General features: G+C 48.8%; 1 protein-coding gene across 6 annotated transcripts in view; it reads left to right on the plus strand.

The window, feature by feature from the left end:
- ptprea (protein tyrosine phosphatase receptor type Ea) overlaps nucleotides 1-20,111 on the plus strand; it is a 355,232-nt gene that overhangs the window by 272,851 nt on the left and 62,270 nt on the right. For all 6 annotated transcript variants that reach the window (XR_005463710.1, XM_038821516.1, XM_038821517.1 and 3 more), the window contains 2 exons: nucleotides 9,062-9,144; nucleotides 19,366-19,438. Coding sequence is in view for 5 of the 6 variants with exons in the window: in XM_038821514.1 (XP_038677442.1) it covers nucleotides 9,062-9,144; nucleotides 19,366-19,438 (156 nt within the window). In the remaining variant the exon portion in view is untranslated. The remainder of the gene's footprint in view (nucleotides 1-9,061; nucleotides 9,145-19,365; nucleotides 19,439-20,111) is intronic.

Below are 20,111 nucleotides of genomic sequence, written 5' to 3' on the forward strand. Positions count from 1 at the left end.
GAGCAGGTGGGTGGGGTGACGGGTTTCCATGTGTTCCTTTTGCTGTAAACACTTGACTTCAGCTTTCTCTCGGCGATGACACTCGAGGTGCCCAACTCCTTCCCAGATGCTTTTCCTCCACTTCATACGATCTTGGGCCAGGTATTCCCAGGTGTCAATGGGAATGTTGCTTTTTGTCAAGGAGGCTTTGAAGGTGGTCTTGCAGCGTTTCTACTGCCGTACGGGGTTCACTTGCCGTTTTGAAGCTCCAAGAAAAATTGCTTGTTTTGTTAGTCCCGCGTCAGGCATACAGATGATGTGGCCTGCCCAACTAATCGAACGTGGTCAATACTTCGATGCTGGGGATGTTGGCCTCAGTCAGAACACATGCTGGTGCACCTATCCTGTCAATGGGTTTGCAGGACTTTGTGGAGGCAGTGCTGAACGTGAATTAGGTCCGTGGTGGTTCCATTGGTCAGGACAATGGCTTATATGTCATCGTGGAGCAAGCAGAGGATGGTGACAAACTTCTGGAGGCTGCTGAAAGGGAGGAGGACACTCCATAATCCCTCATGGTTAATGGTACTGAAGGCCTTTGTGAGGTCAAAGAAGGCCATGTACAAGGGTTGGTGCTGTTACCTGCCTTTCTCTTGTAGTTACCGTGCGGTGAAGATCATGTCCGTTGTGACCCTTCGTGTGTAGAATCTACATTGCGAATCTGGGAGGAGTTCTTCAGCCACAGATATGAGGCGGTGAAGGAGGATTCTTGTGATGGTGTTCCCTGTGATCGGTAGTCACTACTGCAGTCGGACTTGTCACCTTCCTTGAAGATGGTCAAGATTACAGGGGCTCTGAGATTGCCAGCATGGTGGCACAGTGGTTAGCACTGCTGCCTCACAGCACCTGGGACCCAGGTTCAATTCTGACTTTGACTGGGTCACTGTATGTGTGAAGTTTGCATGTTCTCCCTGTGGCTGCATAGGTTCCCACCGTCCAAAGATGTGAAGGTTAGGTAGATTGGCCATGCTAAATTGCCCCTTAGTGTTCAAAGGCTAGGTGGTGTTACAGGGATAGGGTGGGGTAGTGGGCCTAGTTTAGGGTGCTCTTTTGGATGGTCGGTGCAGACTCAATTGTCTGAATGGCCACCTTCTGCACTGTAGGGAAATGAGGTCATGTATTTGCACCAGTGGTGTTTTTCCACCATGTTTTCATGTTTCGGTGAAGATTCCACCTGCCCCTGATGCTTTGTTGTTCTTTAGCTGTCAGATGGCCTTTTCTACCTCGTGCTGGGTTGGGATTTTGCTGAGATGGTGGAGGGTCGCATGTTGCGAGATGGAATTGAGGACACCCACATTAAAGACAGTCCCTTAAAGGGGTGTTCAAAGTGATCCTTCTAGCAGACACTGACTACCTCTCTGTTCTTGATGAACACCTCTCCGTTCTCAGCCAGCAGTGGGGTGGGGCCTTGGGTGCTTAGGAACTAAAAAAAAGTTGTGTGCCATGGTAGTTGGCTGACTGCTGGATCTCCTGTGCATTCACCATCCACAATCTGTCCGGCAGGTTGCAGGTTTTTTGCTGGATCTCAGCCTTCACCTGTCTGCAGAGCTGCTCTTGAGTTGGGTTGCTGTTTCAGGTTCGGAAAAGCCATGCGCCTGCAGCTTATCAGCTTCTGGATCTCCTGGCGTTCTCATCAAAGCAATCTTGGTGTCACCTAGTTGAGTGACGAAGTGTCTCTTCACAGGCTCTGATTGTGGAGGCCTTGAGGGCAGACCAAGCGTTGTGAACACTGTCTCTGGGTCATCGAGAGTCGTCAGGTTGGCAGTGAGGTGGATAGACCTTTCTTATCAGGGTCTTTGAGTGCGTCACTTTGAGGAGCTGTTTGTCCTGCATCATTATTTCTGTTACTGCTTTGGGGCTATGTTGATCATAGAACGGATTTGACGGTGATCTATCCAACAGTCGTCTGCTCTTGTCATGGTACAGGTGATACGCACGTCCTTGCGATTCCTCACTCGGACTATGATGTCAGGCAGGTAAATGCCAGTACTTGGAGCAAGGGTGTTGCCATGAAGCCTTGTACTTGTCTCGCTGACAGAACAGCGTTGGTTATGACAAAGCAGTGTTTTCGACATTTTGTCAGCAGAAGGATACCGTTGGAGTTGGAATTTCCTACCCCTTCTCTGCCAATTAAACTTCCCCAGAGGTCTGTGTCCTTTCCCACTCTGGTGTTGAAGTCACCAAGGGAATCAGTTTGTCATCTGTTGGGATTCGGGCCAAGGATTGTTTGAGGCTGGAGTAAAATTCCTCTTTGGATTCGTCTGAAGCTTGCAGTGTTGGGGCACATGTTCTGGTCTAAGCTGAGCTCTGGAAGGTCATGAGGCGTTGGTTTATCCTGCATGGAGAGTCTCTGAGATAGCCAACTAGTTCATTTTTAATGGTGCAGCCAATCCATGGAGGTGGCGATCGACTTCTGTTTTACCTTTCTGGAAGAAGGTGTATCCGCTACCCTGTTCCTTGAGCTGACCTTCCTCTGCCTGCTAGGTCTTATTTTGGGTGCAAAGCCAATGTTGAAATGCCTAAGCTCCCTTTAACGATAGCAGTATGTCGTTCTGGTCTGTTGCCTTTGGGATTGTCCATGACAGCACGGTGCACAGTGGTTACAATGCTGCGTCATAGCGCCAGGCACTCGGGTTCAATTCCTCCCTGAGTCACTGTCTGTGTAGAATGTGTACATTCACCCCATGTGCTCCGGATGCTCTGATTTCCTCCCACAGTCCTTGATGTACAGGTTAGATGAATTGCCCATGATAGTGTGCCCCTCTCTCGCTGTTAATAGCCACGTAACTCCTCTCTCGCTGTTAACAGCCACTTAGTTCCTCTCTCGCTGTTAATAGCCATGTAACTCCTCTCTCGCTGTTAATAGCCACTTAGTTCCTCTCTCGCTGTTAATAGCCATGTAACTCCTCTCTCGCTGTTAATAGCCACTTAGTTCCTCTCTCGCTGTTAATAGCCGTGTAGCTGCTCTCTCGCTGTTAATAGTCACTTAGCTCTTCTCTCACTGTTAATGACCCCACTGCTCCTCTCTCACTGTTACTGGCACCACTGCTCCTCTCTCTTTGTTAAAGGCACCACTGCTCCTCTCTCCCAGTTAATGGCTTCAATGCTCCTCTCTCACTGTTAATGGCCCTACTGCCATTGGCCAGATGGAGTTTAACCTAGACAAATGCGAGGTGATGCATTTTGGTTGATCCAATTCAGGTGGGAGCTATAAAATAAATGTCAGAACCATCAGGAGCATAGAGACACAGAGAGATCTGGGCGTGCAGGTCCACAGATCCTTAAAAGTGGCAGCATAGGAGGAAATGGTGGTAAGGAGAGCACATAGCATGCTTGCCTTCATAGAACGGGGTATTAGGTATAAAAGTTCAAAAATTATGTTACAATTATAGAGAACATTGATTAGGCCACATTTGGAATACGGGGCGGGATTCTCCCGTACCCGGCGGGGCGGGGGGTCCCGGCGGGACGGAGTGGCGTGAACCACTCCGGTGTCGGGCCGCCCCAAAGGTGCGGAATCCTCCGCACCTTCAGGGGCTAGGCTGGCGCCGGAGAGGTTTGCACCCCGCCGGCCAGCAGGGAAGGCCTTTGGCGTCACGCCAGCCGGGGCTGAAGGGACTCCGCCGGCCGGCGCGGGTCCGCGCATGCGCAGGAGCGTCAGCAGCTGCTGACGTTATCCCCGTGCATGCGTAGGGAGGGTTCACGTACGTGTCAGCTATCGCGGAGGCTGACACGGCTGACGCGTAGAAAAAGAGTGCCCCCACGGCACAGGCCTGCCCGCAGATCGGTGGGCCCTGTGGGCCGGGCCACCGTGGGGGCACCCCCCGGGGCCAGATCGTCCCACGGGCTCCCCCCCCCGGACCCCAGAGCCCGCCCGCGCCGCCAGGTCCTGCTGGTAAGGGACCTAGTCTAATTTATGCCGGCGGGACTGGCAAAGAACCAGCGGGACTTCGGCCCACCGCGGGCCGGAGAATCGCTGGGGAGGGTGCCGGAGGGTGCCGCTGTGTGCGGCCGCCAACTGGCGCGGCACGATTCTCGCCCCCGCTGAATCTCCCGTACCGGAGAATTCGGCGGCCGCTGGGGGCTGGATTCATGCCGCCCCCATGTAGGGGGTCGGAGAATCCCGCCCACTGTGTCCAATTCTGGTCACCGCACTACCAGAAGGACGTGGGGGCTTTGGAGAGAATACAGGAAAGGTTCACCAGGATGTTTCCTGGTATGAAGGATAGATAAGGATAGATATGAAGGACGGTGTGGAGATATTGAATAAACTGGGATTGTTCTCCCTAGAGAGAGGCTGAGGGCGACCTGGTAGAAGTTTATAAAATTATTAGGGGTATTGATGGGGTGAACAGTTGGAGGCTTTTTCCCAGGGCGGAAATGATAATTACAAGGGGGCACAGGTTCAGCGTGAGGGGGGAAAGGTTCAGTGGAGTTGTGCGGGGGAAGTTTACTACACAGAGAGTGGTGGTGGCCTGGAATGCACTGGTGGTTGAGGCAAATACATTAGCGACCTTTAAGACTTATCTGGATAGCAACATGAACAGATGGTCATAGAAGGATACAGGAAATTGGTCTAGACAGGACACGTGATCGGTGCAGACTTCAAGGGCTGAAGGACCTGTTCCTGTGCTGTATTGTTCTTTGTTCTTGCCCCTCTCACTGTTAATGGCCCCACTGCCCCTCTCTCAGTTCTCTTGGTGGTGGGTACTGCCTCTGTGTCCTCTTTCCTTGCTGTTAATGGTACATATCATGATGTAGTGACAAAGGAAGGCCAGTGGGGCTTTCAGCCCCTATAACCTGTTCTTTCATTCAGGGAGTTCCTAATTCTATGGGCTTTAACTAAATGGGAACAAAGTCCTGCAGCGCTGAGAAACACATGGCTGTTCAACGCAAATTGCATTGTATAAGGGGCCTCAGCAGGGAACGCACGCCAAGGCTGCATATAGCCCCGTTTTGCTCACTGGGGAGCTCCGCTCGCTGGAACTCTGAGGCCCCTGAAGCCGTCCCCAATCCCCCCCCCCCCCGCGCCCAAGCACACTGTGGGAGGGCCCCCCAGAGCCCTGTTTTGTACACATGGAAGCTCCACTCACCAGATCTCTGAGGCTCCTGAAGCAATCCTCAACACCCCCAGCCTGGTCACCCACGCATGGCACTCCTGGCCCAATCATGTACATGCAAAAAATGCCAGCTTGGCACCTTGCCAGTGCCAACCTAGCACCACTATACCTGTTGCAATGCCACTTGGGCACCTTGGCAGTGCTAGGCTGGCACCTAAGTGGCACTGCCAGGACACCAGGCTGGCACCAGCAGTGCCAGGGCATCACCCTACCTAAAGGGCATGGAGCGGGGGTGGGGGTTGGGGGGGGCCTCAGAGCCACTGGAAGACCCCATGGGTGCCGTTCTATCTGGTCCCCATAACATAGAACATAGAACAGTACAGCATAGAACAGACCCTTCGGCCCTTGATGTTGTGCCGAGCAATGATCACCCCACTCAAGTCAACGTATCCACCCTATACCAGTAACCCAACAACCCCCCCCCCCCATTAACCTTATTCTTTAGGACACTAAGGGCAATTTAGCATGGCCAATCCACCTAACCCGCACATCTTTGGACTGTGGGAGGAAACCGGAGCACCGGGAGGAAACCCACGCACACACGGGGAGGACGTGCAGACTCCGCACAGACAGTGACCCAGCCGGGAACTGAACCTGGGACCCTGGAGCTGTGAAGCATTTATGCTAACCACCATGCTACCGTGCTGCCCCTAAATGGCTGTATTTCAGACAGTGGGCTACCATATCCACCATTTCCCAGCTTTCCATTCCCTATCAGCAAATTACACAGACTGCACATTTTCTGACAGGGTACCCAATTGTTATTCAAAATAAGGATGAAGAAATTGCTGCCAGATTTTACCCAATGCCAGTAGTTTCCGAGGCTCTGCTCCCAGTCTACCCTTGTTTCTCAGTTATATCAATTAAAGTTTCCCGCTCAAACAAAAGATTCTGGCCCCCTCACAGCGTGTGATGGGTGCCAGAACCTTAAAATGGGGACCTGTGCTGAATGGTACTTGCCCGAGGTCTCCGAGGCAAAAGGGATGAATCCCAAAGCCTCAGGTACCTTGGGAATCTACACATTAGAGTCAGACCAGCTGTCTCGCTCTAATATACAGATTTGCCAAAAAGTGATCCCTCCCACAATGGGCGTGATTTAACGTCGCAACGTCTCACGAGATCGAGCAGGGTAGATCCTGGGAGCGGGGTCTCCTGGTTTTTATCGACCACGTTGCAACATGCAAAGCTGCTTTTCAGGCGCAGCGTGGACTTTGAATCGCACCCTATGCATTCAACCTGGCTCGTTATCCCTCATTACTCTTAATCTTAGATTTAAATCTATTAATTGAGCTAGTGTTCACTGCTTGTTGCGGGAGAATTCCGTACTTCTAACACCCTTTGTTTGAAGAAGTAATTTCTAATGTTTCTCCTGAATGCGCCTGGCTCTGATTTCTGGCACCTTGTGCTTAACGATCACCAGCAGAAAAATGTTCCCATCGCACGCTGTGAGGAGGCCAGAATCTTTTGTTTGAGCGGAAAAATTTAATTGATATAACTGAGAAACAAGAGCAGAGCCTCGGAAACTACTGGCATTGGGAAAAATCTGGCAGCAATTTCTTTGTCCTTATTTCGAATAACAATTGGGTACCCTGCCAGAAAATGTGCAGTCTGTGTAATTTGCTGACAGGGAATGGAAAGCTGGGAAATGGTGGATAGGGTCGCCCATTGTCTGAAATTCTGTCAAAAGCCTTTTCCACAACCAGGAACATCAACAATATACCCTCTCTTGTTAAAGATTTGGAGGATGCACTCTGAAAGACACAGGAAATTTCTCTGTTGGAGTCAATGCTGTTAAGGTAATGCTGGAGATGCTGAGTGATTATTCTCTCCATCAGTTTCCTTAGATAGGCAAGATGTGGTGATGCCGGCGTTGGACTGGGTTGAGCACAGTAAAAAGTCTTGCAACACCAGGTTAAAGTCCAACAGGTTTGTTTCGAATCACTAGCTTTCGGAGCACTGCTTCTTCCTCAGGTGAATGAAGAACAAACCTGTTGGACTTTAACCTGGTGTTGCAAGACTTCTTACTGTGATAGGCAAGTTCGTGGGTCATTGTAAGAACAACTGATTTGCACCATCTTGCAAAGCAAGTAACTGGTAACTTGGAGAAGATCTTAATCTGTCTTGTGCGTCATCACATTGGATGCTTCAAGGAGCATATAACTAGTTTTGTCATCTCCTCCTGGCATTTCCCTTGCATGCCTTACAACTTCAATCATATTTCAGCAGCAGTAACTGGCTGGACCAGTTGCATTGTTCTTCAATGTATCATCTCCTGGAGAACTGGCAGTGCTGTTTACCTGATTCAAGCAAAAGGATTGTTTCCTGCTTGGTCCAATCAGGAAATACACTCTGCTCTTACCCAAGGCCTGAAAAGGTTCTGAGACTGAACTGAACCAAGTTTGAAAGTAGCTTTATGCACAAGCACCTCTAACTTTCAGTCACTTTATAAACCAATTTAAAAGAAGTTCACCACCAGCTATATCAGACACCAAGTTTGTGTGTTGGATGCTCTAATTCTAAGACTTGTGCACATAATTTGCAAACTGAATTCTCGGCTTATATAGCTTCCTTGAGCTCACTACAACTGTTAATGCAACCACTAAATATTGTCAAAGGTTCCATAAGTATCAGACAAGATTGGTATTCTAAAACTGGTGGTTGCTTTGTCATACAATAGATCATTTTGTTATGTATCAATGACCAATACTTGGATATAAGGATCAAATTTTTACATTTGCAAATGATGCAAACTTGAGAATGTAGGAGCATTTCACATTTGAAGCTGTTCCGCCAATCATTGAGATTATGGCTGATCTGTGGTCTAACTACACATAGTAGTTTTCCCCATATCCCTTGATATTTTTGTTATCAAAAATTTAACAATTTCAGTTTTAAAATTTATAATTGATCTAACATCAAGTGCCAATTGTGGAAGAGACTTCCAAAATTCTATCACCTTGGTGTGAGGAAATGCTTCATCATTTCTGTCCTGAAAGTTCTAGCTCTAATATTTTTGACTGTGCTCCCAATCCTTGACTCCCCAATGAACGGAAAGAGTTTCTCTCTATCTGCCCCAACTATTCCCCTTAAAATCTTGAAACTTTGGTCAAATCACCCACTGACCTTTGTATTCTTGGGAATCCAACCTTTGATTGTTCAATATCTGCTCATATATAGTGTAACCGTTAGAGTCCAGGTGACATTCTACTAAATCTACACTGCACTTCCTCCAAGGCCAGTGTATCCTTTCTTTTTTTTTAATAACTTCACAGTACCCAATTATTTTTTTCCAATTAAGGGGTAATTTAGCATGGCCAATCCACCTAGCCTGCACATCTTTGGGTTGTGGGGGCGAAACCCACGCAAAGACGAGGAGAATGTGAAAACTCCACACGGACAGTGACCCAGAGCCGGGATCGAACCTGGGGCTTCGGTGCCGTGAGGCAGCAGGGCTAACCCACTACGCCACCGTGCTGCCCCCAGTGTATCCTTTCTAAGGTGTGGTGCCCAGAACGTTTCAAAGTTCATGTGTGGCCGAAGAAGGCTTTGCATAGTTCAGGCATGACTTCTTCCCCTTGTATTCTATCCCTGGATTATATCTGGATATAAAGCCAGCATTTAATTAGCCTTTTTGATTATTTTCCATACCTGTTCATGATGTGTTAATAATTTATATACTTGGACCGCCATGTCTCTTTGGACTTCCACTGCTTCTTGCTTTTTGCCATTTAGAAAATACCTTGTCCTATACTTTTTTGAGCCCAAAGTGGATGACATCACATTTGCCTGCATTAAAATCCATTTGGCACAGTTCTGCTCATTTGCTTAACCTATCACTATCTCTGTAATCTGACATTTCTGTCCACATTGTTTTATTGAATAAATGTATACTTTTGCATTTTCAGTGCCATGATGAGTAACACGTCTGATGAAACAGATTCATACTTTGCGACCTCCCCAAACTCGACAAAATCACCTAACTTGAAAGGTAAATAGTGTGGCTTCTGCGTTGTCCATGTTTAGTGGTGATGATCATTAAAATCTGTTGTTTGTAGCTTTTCTGTGGATACGTAGATTCTTACAGGGGCACAGTCTTTATCAAGAATGAGTTGGAGAAGTTCCAGAAGAAGTGTTATTTTAATTACACTCTAGCTCCTGACACTGCTGAACAAGGAAAGGAAATTACGGGGTTGGCTTCCATTCCATCCACCGGTGCCCGTGCATCACAATTGTGTGTTCACTGCCTGCCATCTTCTTCCCAAACCTCGGATCCCCCACCTGCTGCCCGCTCCCCTCATCACTTGCCCACCATGGCTTATCGCTGCTCCCTTTTCCACTTGCTCCCCGCTCCTTCCTGTGACCCCTAACCTATTGGTCACTACAGCCCCTCACCACTTCCCAAACAGGGGGGAGAAACGAGGCCACGGGAGGGTGCAAGGGGATGGCATCAGGAGGGAGTGATGTAAGGCCAGCAACTACAAAGGGAGCAGCGAGCGGCGGGGGGGGGGGAGTAGTGCACGGCAATGGGAAGATGTAATGGAGCATTGAGAGGGAGTGGAAGGGAATGGAGGGGCTTGTAAGGGTACGGTAAAACAGCGACAAGGTGGCTGTATGTGGGACCGGGGGAGGCAACAAGTGGAACCAGTGGGAATGGTGGGGTGGAGCAGCGGTGGTAGCCACAGGAGAGAGTTGGGGGAAGCAGAATGAAGCGGAGGTGGGGATGGAAGCACTAAGCACTGGGGAACCAAACCAGTCTCTTCTTTTGATCTTTGTCATCATTAGTGCAGGCACTGACACTACTTCTGCAGGAAGTGCTCCCAGAAGTGTTGCAGCACAAATAAAGGCAGCTACTCCATGTATTGTTAATGGATGGAAAGACCACTGCACTGAATTTGTAAATAGACCTCATGGTGCTAAAGTTTATCAATAACTTCACCATCAACACATCATCAGACTATTTAAACCCAGGGCTTAGTGGAGAATAAATCAAAATTGGTAACAGTTAAATGACCTTCACTGCCAGTCTCTGTCGAAGATATTCTGGGATGTTACATATCTAATTTTGTTCAATACAAGTGCATTTACTATTCACTTCCACAATTTAATTTGAGAACACAAAGGGCAACCATCTGTCAAAAAATGATAAGCAATCCAGTCTCTTGGTACACTATATTGTGCAAAAACAAACAATGGTCACCCTTCATATGCATGAAGGAGATATTAGACTGTTTACATATGCAAGAGAAGGGATGTTACACCTGCTTCAGGTCACCACATCAAAGTTTGCCTGAAGGCAGCCAGTGTCAAAGCTGGCTCTACTTGGGGAAACTGGTCCAAAACATAGAAAAATTGGTGAGTTATTAACTTGCAAATACTGCTACATCCAACCCTAAGCTACCCAATCCACAACCTCCAGGATCTGGCCGTCACCGCTGACTCCAGTCACCGCTGACTCCTAGCCTCCAGACTCCCCAACCCCCAAATGCTCTCCCTCCCCCTAGCCAATGGTCTTTTCCTCCCTCACCGCACTCCCTCTCCCAAGACCTGTGATCCCACCACTGACCACGATTTACTTGCCTGTGTGTCCTTGCTGTTCTGACAGCCCCTACCTCCATGACATATTCCAGCAGCTTTAAATGATGTTAACTTGCTCACACAAGCGCTAGATAGAGGCTTGCTTCTGAAATTGGCCCATGGTGCTGTACAGCTGCAAGCTGCGAATGCTGATCTAGCTTGTCCTTGCGTGTAGATTCATTATCTACCAAGCAGATGTTTAGTGGTGACATGGGGCCTATTTATCCCGACAATATTGCTCACTAGAACTGGAAGCAGCCAAAGCACTCTGCACTAAAACAAAGTAAATATTCAGCTTTTGAAAGATGTTAACGTTGAAAAGAAATTTAATTTACAATGGGCAGCAAGCTAAACAAAATGATCCTCAGGTTGCTCTTAGGTTCTTGTACTTTTGATTTGTTACAACTGATGCTGGAGGACTCATGCAGTCAAAATTACACGAGAATGTGAAACTGTACAGTGTTGAGTTTGTGACTCCCACCCTGAACCTGATCGTCTAATCTGAGCACTCCATCTCACAATTGCATTTCTAAAGGAACTAAATTTGCTGTGTATATGAAGAATTTCCTTCTGTGGTGTAAATCAGAATTACATTTCCTTTTCAATAGACATGAAGTTATATGCATCATATACATTCCATAACCTGGTGGAATTGAATTCTTCTCTGGCATGGTGAATTTGGTGCTGGTGAGGCGGAAGGGTGGCAAGTGAGAAATCCGCCACCTTCCTACCTCTGCCCTGATTAGGTCTGTGGTGGTAAGGCCCTTGGACAGTCTTCCTGCTCTACTGCCGACTGAGGCCCTTTAAGTGGGCAATTAATGCCCACTTAAGGGTTTCATCCTGCCACGCCTGGTATTCGCCTAACGGTGGGCGGAGGACTCGCCATGTAGGGAGCCCAAAAAGAAAACCTTCTTTGGGTTGATAATGGGCTTCCGTGACAGTGGGGTTCCCTTGTTCATAGGGACACAGTGCCTGATCAAGGCCATGGCATCAGGAAAGGGAGGCACTGAGAGTATTCCTTGCTGCAGTCCATTCCTTCTCCCATCCCCATGAACACCACACGTGATCGCCCATTACTCACCTGTTCCCGAGTCCATCAATGATCCTGGACTTCGGATGGTTACAGTACTGGCAGCAGCCATTATCTTCCCATACATGAGGAGCATAACAAAATACTTTGGCTGTAATTTTCCTCTCGCATTCATGTCAGGAGAGTTTGCCGATGGGAGCAGAAAACACCATGAGAATTGCAAAGTTGCGTTCTACATCATAGTGAACTCGTGGTGTGATTATCGCTGCCCCCCTTCACTAATGCGGCCCATTTTCCAAAGTTGAATATCGGGAACATCATTTGAATATATTAACCATTCATTATCAGACCCCTATGCCTGAATTATCCCCCTCTTGTCAGAAAATCAAGGCACATGGGTGTGAGAGCAGAACAGCATGAAACTCGACTGGTCTCCGATGGCGTGCACCTGGTGAGCAGAATTCTGAGGGGGGAGCAAAGGTGAATGTTCCGCTCAGGGTGGGAGAGGTCATGCTGGGCACTGCCCCGGCACTCCCCTGGGTGAAACAGGGGCCGAGCTGCCAGCGATATGTTATGGGACCTGCCCCTTGATGTTTTCTTACAAAGTCCAAGACTAGAAGTCAGAAAAAGCCAGTACCTCAACCAGCGCCCGGGACCCTGCCAGACGCGACCCCGGAAACGTAACCAGCGCCCTGGTCCCCGTCAGCACCCTGGACACGCCAGATGCAACCAGCTACCTTTCACAAGGTCTGACTTCTCCCATCGGATCCCAGGACCATCCAGCCGCAGCCGCCAACCGAGGAAGCAAGGGAAACGTGGCGGTCTGCAGTTTCAAGACCCCTCTCCCCAGCATACTCCTGGCAAACGTCCAAGCGATCGAAAACAAGTTGGATGAACTTAACGCTAAACTTACCTCTCAGAGGGAATTAAGAGACTGCTGTGTGCTCTGTTTCACAGAGACATGGCTCACCCCCGCCTCACCGGACTGTGCCATACAACCTGAAGGCTTCTCAATTTACCGGAAGGACCGCACCGCGTCATCAGGCAAAGCGAAGGGTGGAGGGGTTTGCCTCCTCATCAACTCCTCCTGGTGCTTGGATGTGGCGCCAATGGCGACCTACTGCTCCCCGGACCTGGAATACTTGACTGTGAAGTGCCGCCCATACTATCTTCCACATGAGTTCACTTCAGCCATTATCACAGCGGTCTACATCCCACCCCAGGCAGAAGTGAGGAAGGCGCTGGACGAACTGTACAGTTATAAACAACTACGAAACAGAACACCCGGAGGCATTGTTCATTGTGGCCGGAGACTTCAACAAGGCCAACCTCAAGAGTGTACTGACAAAATTCCACCAGCACATCTCCTGTCATACCAGGGGCGACAACACTCTTGACCACTGCTACTCAAAAATCAAGGGCGCCTACCGTTCCATCCCCCGACTGCACTTTGGGAAATCAGACCATAAGACTGAGCTCCTTCTCCCGGCATACAAGCAGAAACTCAAGCAGGAGAATCCAGCTAAGAAGGTCGTGCAGTGCTGGTCTGAGGAAACAGAAGAACTCTTACGTGACTGCTTAGAGACAGTGAACTGGTCCACATTTAAGAACTCAGCAACCAACTTAAATGAGTATGCCACCACCGTCTCAGACTTCATCAGCAAATGTGTGGACGACTGCGTACCAAAGAAAGCAGTACGTACGTTGCCCAACCGGAAACCATGGCTCAATCACGAGATTGACTCCCTACTGAAGGACCGATCTGAGGCATTCAAGTCAGACGACCCTGACCTATACAAGAAATCCAGGTACAACCTCTGCAAAGCTATACGAGATGCCAAGAGAGAATATCAAACCAAGCTAGAGTCACAGACAGACTCTCGGCGGTTGTGGCAAGGATTAAACAACATAATGGACTACAAAGCGAAGCCGAGCAGTATCTCCAGCAGCAGCGCACCCCTCCCCGATGAACTCAATGCATTCTATGCTCGGTTCGAGCAGGAAACCAACAATCCGCTGTCGAGTGCCCCAGCAGCCCATAGCTCACCCATACCCACCATCACAGCTTCCAAAGTCACATCAGCTTTCCTGAAAGTGAACCCTCGGAAGGCGATGGGCCCGGACGGGATCCCTGGTTGTGCACTCAGAGCCTGCGCGGACCTGCTGGCAGAGGTGTTCGCGGACATCTTTAACCTGCCCTACTCCACTCCGAGGTCCCCACCTGCCTCAAGAAGACCACCATCATACCAGGCAATGTGCCTCAATGATTACCGTCCGGTGGCCCTGATGTCAGTCGTAATGAAGTGCTTCAAGAGGTTGGTCATGAAGCGCATCACCTCCATACTCCCAGAACGCCTTAACCCACTGCAATTTGCATACCGTCGCAACCGGCCCACAGCAGACGCCATTTCCCTGGCCCTACATTCATCCCTAGAGGATCTCGACAGCAAGGACTCCAACATCAGACTCCTATTTATTGACTACAGCTCCGCCTTCAACACCATAATCCCAGCCAAGCTCATATCAAAGCTTCAAAACCTAGGACTTGGCTCCCCACTCTGCAACTGGATCCTTGACTTTCTGACCCAAGACCACAATCAGTAAGAATGAATAACAACAGCTCCTCCACAATAGTCCTCAATACCGGGGCCCCACAAGGCTGCGTACATAGCCCCCTACTATACTCCCTGTACACATACGACTGCGTGGCAAAATTTGGTTCCAACTCCATCTACAAGTTTGCTGAGGCTATGACCATAGTGGGCCAGATCTCGAATAACGACGTGTCAGAATACAGGAGGGAGATAGAGAACCTAGTGGAGTGGTGCAGCGACAACAATCTCTCCCTCAATGCCAGCAAAACTAAAGAGCTGGTCATTGACTTCAGAAAGCAAAGTATCATACACACCCCTGTCAGCATCAACGGGGCCGAGGTGGAGATGGTTAGCAGTTTCAAATTCCTCGGGGTGCACATCTCAAAAAATCTGTCCTGGTCCACCCACGTCGACGCTACCAGCAAGAAAGCACAACAGTGCCTATACTTCCTCAGCAAACTAAGGAAATTTGCCATGTCCACATTAACCCTTACCAGCGTTTACAGCTGCACCATAGAAAGCATCCTATCTGGCTGCATCACAGCCTGGTATGGCAACTGCTTGGCCCAGGACCGAAAGAAACTTCAGAGAGTCGTGAACACAGCCCAGTCCATTACACAAACCTGCCTTCCATCCATTGACTCCGTCTCCACCTTCCGCTGCCTGGGGAAAGCGGGCAGCATAATCAAAGACCCCTCCCACCCAGCTTACTCACTCTTCCAACTTCTTCCGTCGGGAAGGAGATACAGAAGTCTGAGAACACGCACGAACAGATTCAAAAACAGCATTTTCCCCGCTGTTACCAGACTCCTAAATGACCCTCTTATGGACTGACCTCATTAACACTACACCCTGTATGCTTCATGCAATGCCGGTCCCTCGGTACACGTGACAATAAACCAATCCAATCCAATCCATTGCTGTTGGCACCTTCAGCACCGCTATTCCCACCAGCCTTTGCTGGTCTTTTCTGATTTCTGGGAAACTGTCGCCCTTTAACTTTGTTTCAAAACCACTTCCAAATTTTGTGATAAAAATATTTCCCACACTGGGCCAGAGAGGCCGGGTTTACAACAGGGCCCGAATTCCCCAGCCGTTCTCTGGCAGCAGGATTCTCTGGCCCTGCCGGCAGTGCACTCATGCCCATGGGTTTCCAAGCATCGTGGGGTGGCTTCAATGTGTTCTCATTGATAGCAGCGGGGATAGAGAATCCCACCACTAGCAAGCAGCATACCACATTTCGCCACTGAGAAACACATGGCTGGGGACTGGAGAATCCTGCCCCAGATGTTTCCCAACTGATCAGATTGTGGCATCAAACAGCTGTGTTGTCTGGTCTGAGGCACAAATTCCAATTTTGGATTGCACAGGTCCACTCAATGTATATGGACCTGATCTAACCAAATGGAAACAGAGTCCATTGGCAAGCTTGTTTAGCCATGTATTTCCTGGTGTTTGCAGTGTTGAGAGCCATCCGGTTAGGTAGGGGCCTCAGCGGGGAACGTACACCCAAGGCCACACTCAGCCCCGTTTTCTGCACTGAGGAGTTTCACTCGCCAGAACTCCTCAGTGCAGCGAGAGATCTCTCAACGTGACCCCTGAACCTCCCCCAACCCTAACTCACTATAAGGAGGCGGGGGGTCTCTCCACCCCACCCCCCCCCCCCCCCACCCCCCGCCCCCCAACTTGTCTCATCCATGCAGTGCACTCCTGGCCCAATCACCTCCACGGAAAAGATGCTAGCTTGACACCTGGACACCTTGGCAGTGTCAGGCTGGCACCCAGGTGGCAGTGCCAGGGTGCTACCCTGCCCAGAGGGCATGCATCTGGGGGCCTCCAGTCCCCTGAGAGACTCCCATGAATGCTGTTCCATCTGGTCCCTGTTTGTGGAGACCAGTACTGAACGGCGCTTGCCCCAGATCTCCAAGGCGAGGAGGATAGATCCAAACACCTTGGTTACCTCAGGGAGCTGCCTAACTCAGACTAGATGCCTCGCTCTAATATGCTGATTTGCCAAAACATGATCCAGCTCACAATGGGCGGGCTTCACATTGCGACATCTCGTGTGATCGTGTTAGATCTCACGAGGCGTGGCGAGCCGGGTCAATCCCGGGAGTGGGACCGGCAGTAACCGGTCATGTTGCACTGTGGGGTGCTGATTTTCGGGCATAGTATGACTGGTAGATTGTGCCCTATGTTTATCACTCACCAAAGATCACACATTCAGTCGCAAAAGGGAACTTTACATGTGCCCTATTTAAAGAGCCAATAAAGTTGCAAGTAAGGTGATTGAGACGAACATCTGTAATTGGAAAATTTGTGCACAAAGTGAGTTGTATTTTTGCAAGTGTTATAGTGAGGGTATTTGGCAGAGGGTATTGCTGCATCCTCACAGGATTTGGTGATCTGTTCACACAAAAGCTGCAACAGGTGCCGGAGCTGCCTCTGCCTCTGGGTCTGTAGTACAACAGGTAGATGGAGCTGAGGCTGCGGAGAGGGAAAGCTTTGTGCCATACCCTCTGCCAAGTTGAAACCAGGCTCCTCGATGCTCCTTGATAGTGGCAGAAGGCTGTTGGGTAGGTCTGCCAATTTAAAAAATAAATTTAAAGTGGCCAATTCTATTTTTTTTCCAATTAACAGGCAATTCACCTACCTGCACATCTTTTGGTTGTGGGGGTGAGAACCACGCAGACACGAGGAGAATGTGCAAACTCCACAATGACAGTGACATGGGGCCAGGATCGAACCCGGATCCTCGGCGCCATGAGGTTGCGGGGCTAACCATTGCGCCACGATGCCACCCCTAGGTCTGCCAATTTACCCAATATCTCCGTTTGTATCCTTATGAGGCTTCTCCTAAAAGAAGTCTATTGTAGCTGGCACATGTTTTATCCTTTTCCCCTGGCATACCTGCAGCACACACAGGCTTGGTGACTTATCAGATGCAGATACCAACCCTTTAGCAGTTCCAAGGTATGTGCAGCATCTGTCACTGAGCTGTTGGCTGTGGGTATCAGATCAATTAACCTCATCATTACTGTGCTGCTGCTCTTTATCTTTCTCTTGGGATGCAGTGGCTGGTCAGGCGGCGGGTTGGGTGTCTAAAAACAGAAAATCAGGAGAGGGAAGTTGGGGTGACAAAAAGTGATGGGTTGGAAAGGAAGAGGTCCATGGTGATGGTCTCTGTAGTTTCCTCAACGTGCCAGAAAGTGGGATCAGGATGAGGTGGAATACAGAAGGAACATGAAGCACCACCAAACCATTATACTGAACATTCTCAGCAATGCCAAATGACGCAGACTCTATCATTGCCAGCACCATGAAACATCCCGTCCCTAGAGCTTAGCAAATGCAGCAGTCCTTTTGCTCTGTTCCCTCCTAATGTGTGCCATCTGGTCCTGAAAGAATGTGACTGATTGCGTTGCCTGTATTTAGTGATGCGGATTCAATTCCCATCCCAGCTGAGGTTATTCATGAAGGCCCTGCCTTCTCATCCTCGTCCCTCACCTGAGGTATGGTGACCCTCAGGTTAAATCACCACCAGTCAGCTCTAAAAGTGGAGAGTAGCGCAATGATCCTCTGGGACTGTGGCAACATTTACATTTGTAGTGTGACTGCCACAGCTGAATAGCTGGCATTATGTGGAATCAACAGGAGCTGGCTGTGAGGCTGGCAGCACTGGCAGCTGTGTGATGGTGAAGTGAAATATCTGAATGTTAGGCCTGAGCCCTGAATGCTAACCACTTGGGTTGGGTGAGTGATGGCTTGGCACATTGAGCAGTGAGGGTGCTGAGGTGGGCAGGAAGATGTGCTATGAAGCTGCATTCACAAAATCTTGATCAATCATTTAAGTGCTTGCAGCACTGTTGCCAGGTCCTAAGGTACAGATTCTGGGCATGGACCTCCCTGGTCACTCATTCCCTTCAGAGGGTGAGCCTTTGAGGCCTACTGGTCTCCCATAGAAACCTGAACCCTCGCCTCCTGTCATCCTCTACCACTAAGGCCTCCAGCACCAGACCCGTGAACCCATGAGTGCTCTCTTTTCCCTGATGCTCGTTTTGTGCAGCTTCTTTTTGCAGCTCTTCAGGTAGATGATAGGGGAGCAAGTGATAATAATGGTGTAGGGGGCGGGGGGTGCACTATGGAGGGACCAGGAACAGATGGAATTCTTAATTGCTCTCCCTGGATTCCCAAATCCATTCAACAAGAGCGCAGGTTAGGTCGCCCTTAACTTTGGTTCTACTATGTGGAGAGTAATATGTTCCGAGGCCTCGACACCTTAAATACAAATCATAGGACCCCCGTTTAAATGTACAAGGCTCCTGCTTATTTTGAATGATCACTTGGCTCAAGGCCCCGTGCCAAACCACATTGAGCATAAAGATGCCAGAAAGTTGGAAGTAAATCTTTGTTGTGATTCTCTCCCAGTTATAATTCCATTGCCAAGGAAAAAAGTGGGGTAGCAAGAAGAAAATCACCCAAACCCAAATTCAGCCCCTCATCTGAGCTACATTAACCCTTAGCCAGGGAAGGAGCAGTAATGATGTAAACGAGCTCAATGTACACAAACTTGAGTGTTGTGGTCGGAGTTAAGGGGGACTTTCTGATTCTGATTGCTATCTGAGGATCTCCGCTGAAGTGCATACAATTGTAAACAGGTCAAAACGAGGGCCAACTTTGCTGCTCTTTGCAAACACATAACCTGCCAACATCCACTGTCTGAACTCACACATAAGGAGTAGCCATGTGGATGGTGCCAGAAGATTCTTGTACCACACGTGCAGTCAATTGGAAACATGTAAACAATCACATTAAGCTCAAACCACAAAGTCGTGACCGTTTTCCAATTTCTGCACTGACTAAAAACTGGGGCCAGGATTTTATGGCCCCTCCCAACCGGTGGGATATTTTGGTTGCTTCGAACTGAATGGAGCTGTAAAACCCAGGCCTAAGTGTATAATTTTGATCCATCTGTGCTCCTTTTGAAAATGATTTTCTCTACTTTATTCAGATTCGTATATTCCTGTATATGTAATTGTGCCACTGGCGGTTGTGATTTTAATTGGCGCTGTTCTTTATTTCAGGTAAGGGTCCAGCATTTTTAAAGTTTTAATTGATGTAAATATGTATCTGACTGAAAAAAAAAATTGAGTTTTGCAGGTGAGATTTTGTGTGCCAACTAAATGTAACATGAATTGTTGTAATGCTCCTGCGGAGCATCCCACTGTAAAGAATTAACTAGTTGCTTTGGAGATTTATGAAGTGCACAGTGAAAGCAATTTGCTCACAGTGCTCTGCAAATCATTTTCTAATAGCTCTGCAGTAGTGACAAAGGAGTTTAGTATTTCTTTCAACACCATCGGGCAATCTTCTGCACTTGCAGATCCAAAAAACCCACGGACCTTTTATTTAAAATCGACCAGCAATTCATTTAAAATTCAACACAAAAGGATTATCAGAACATGCAGTCACTGCCATGTTACTCCCCAATGCAAAAAGAAAAATACTGCGAATGCTGGAAGTCTGGCAAAGCTGTGGAGAGGGGAACACGAGTTTACTTTTCAGAGCAATGACCTTTCATTTGTCAGAAAGTTCACAACCCTGAAAAGTTAAAGAGGAGTTTTATCTTTCAAGTTAGGTCTGGATGAATGTCGTGGAGTGGGGTGAGGTGATGACGGAACGTCCTTCTCAATTTTATCAGTGGGAGCTTCTCCATGAGCTGCCGTCAGGTTTGCCGTCAGCTAACACAATCAAACG

Source organism: Scyliorhinus canicula, chromosome 16 (assembly GCF_902713615.1).
Source record: "Scyliorhinus canicula chromosome 16, sScyCan1.1, whole genome shotgun sequence".
NCBI lineage: Eukaryota > Metazoa > Chordata > Chondrichthyes > Carcharhiniformes > Scyliorhinidae > Scyliorhinus > Scyliorhinus canicula.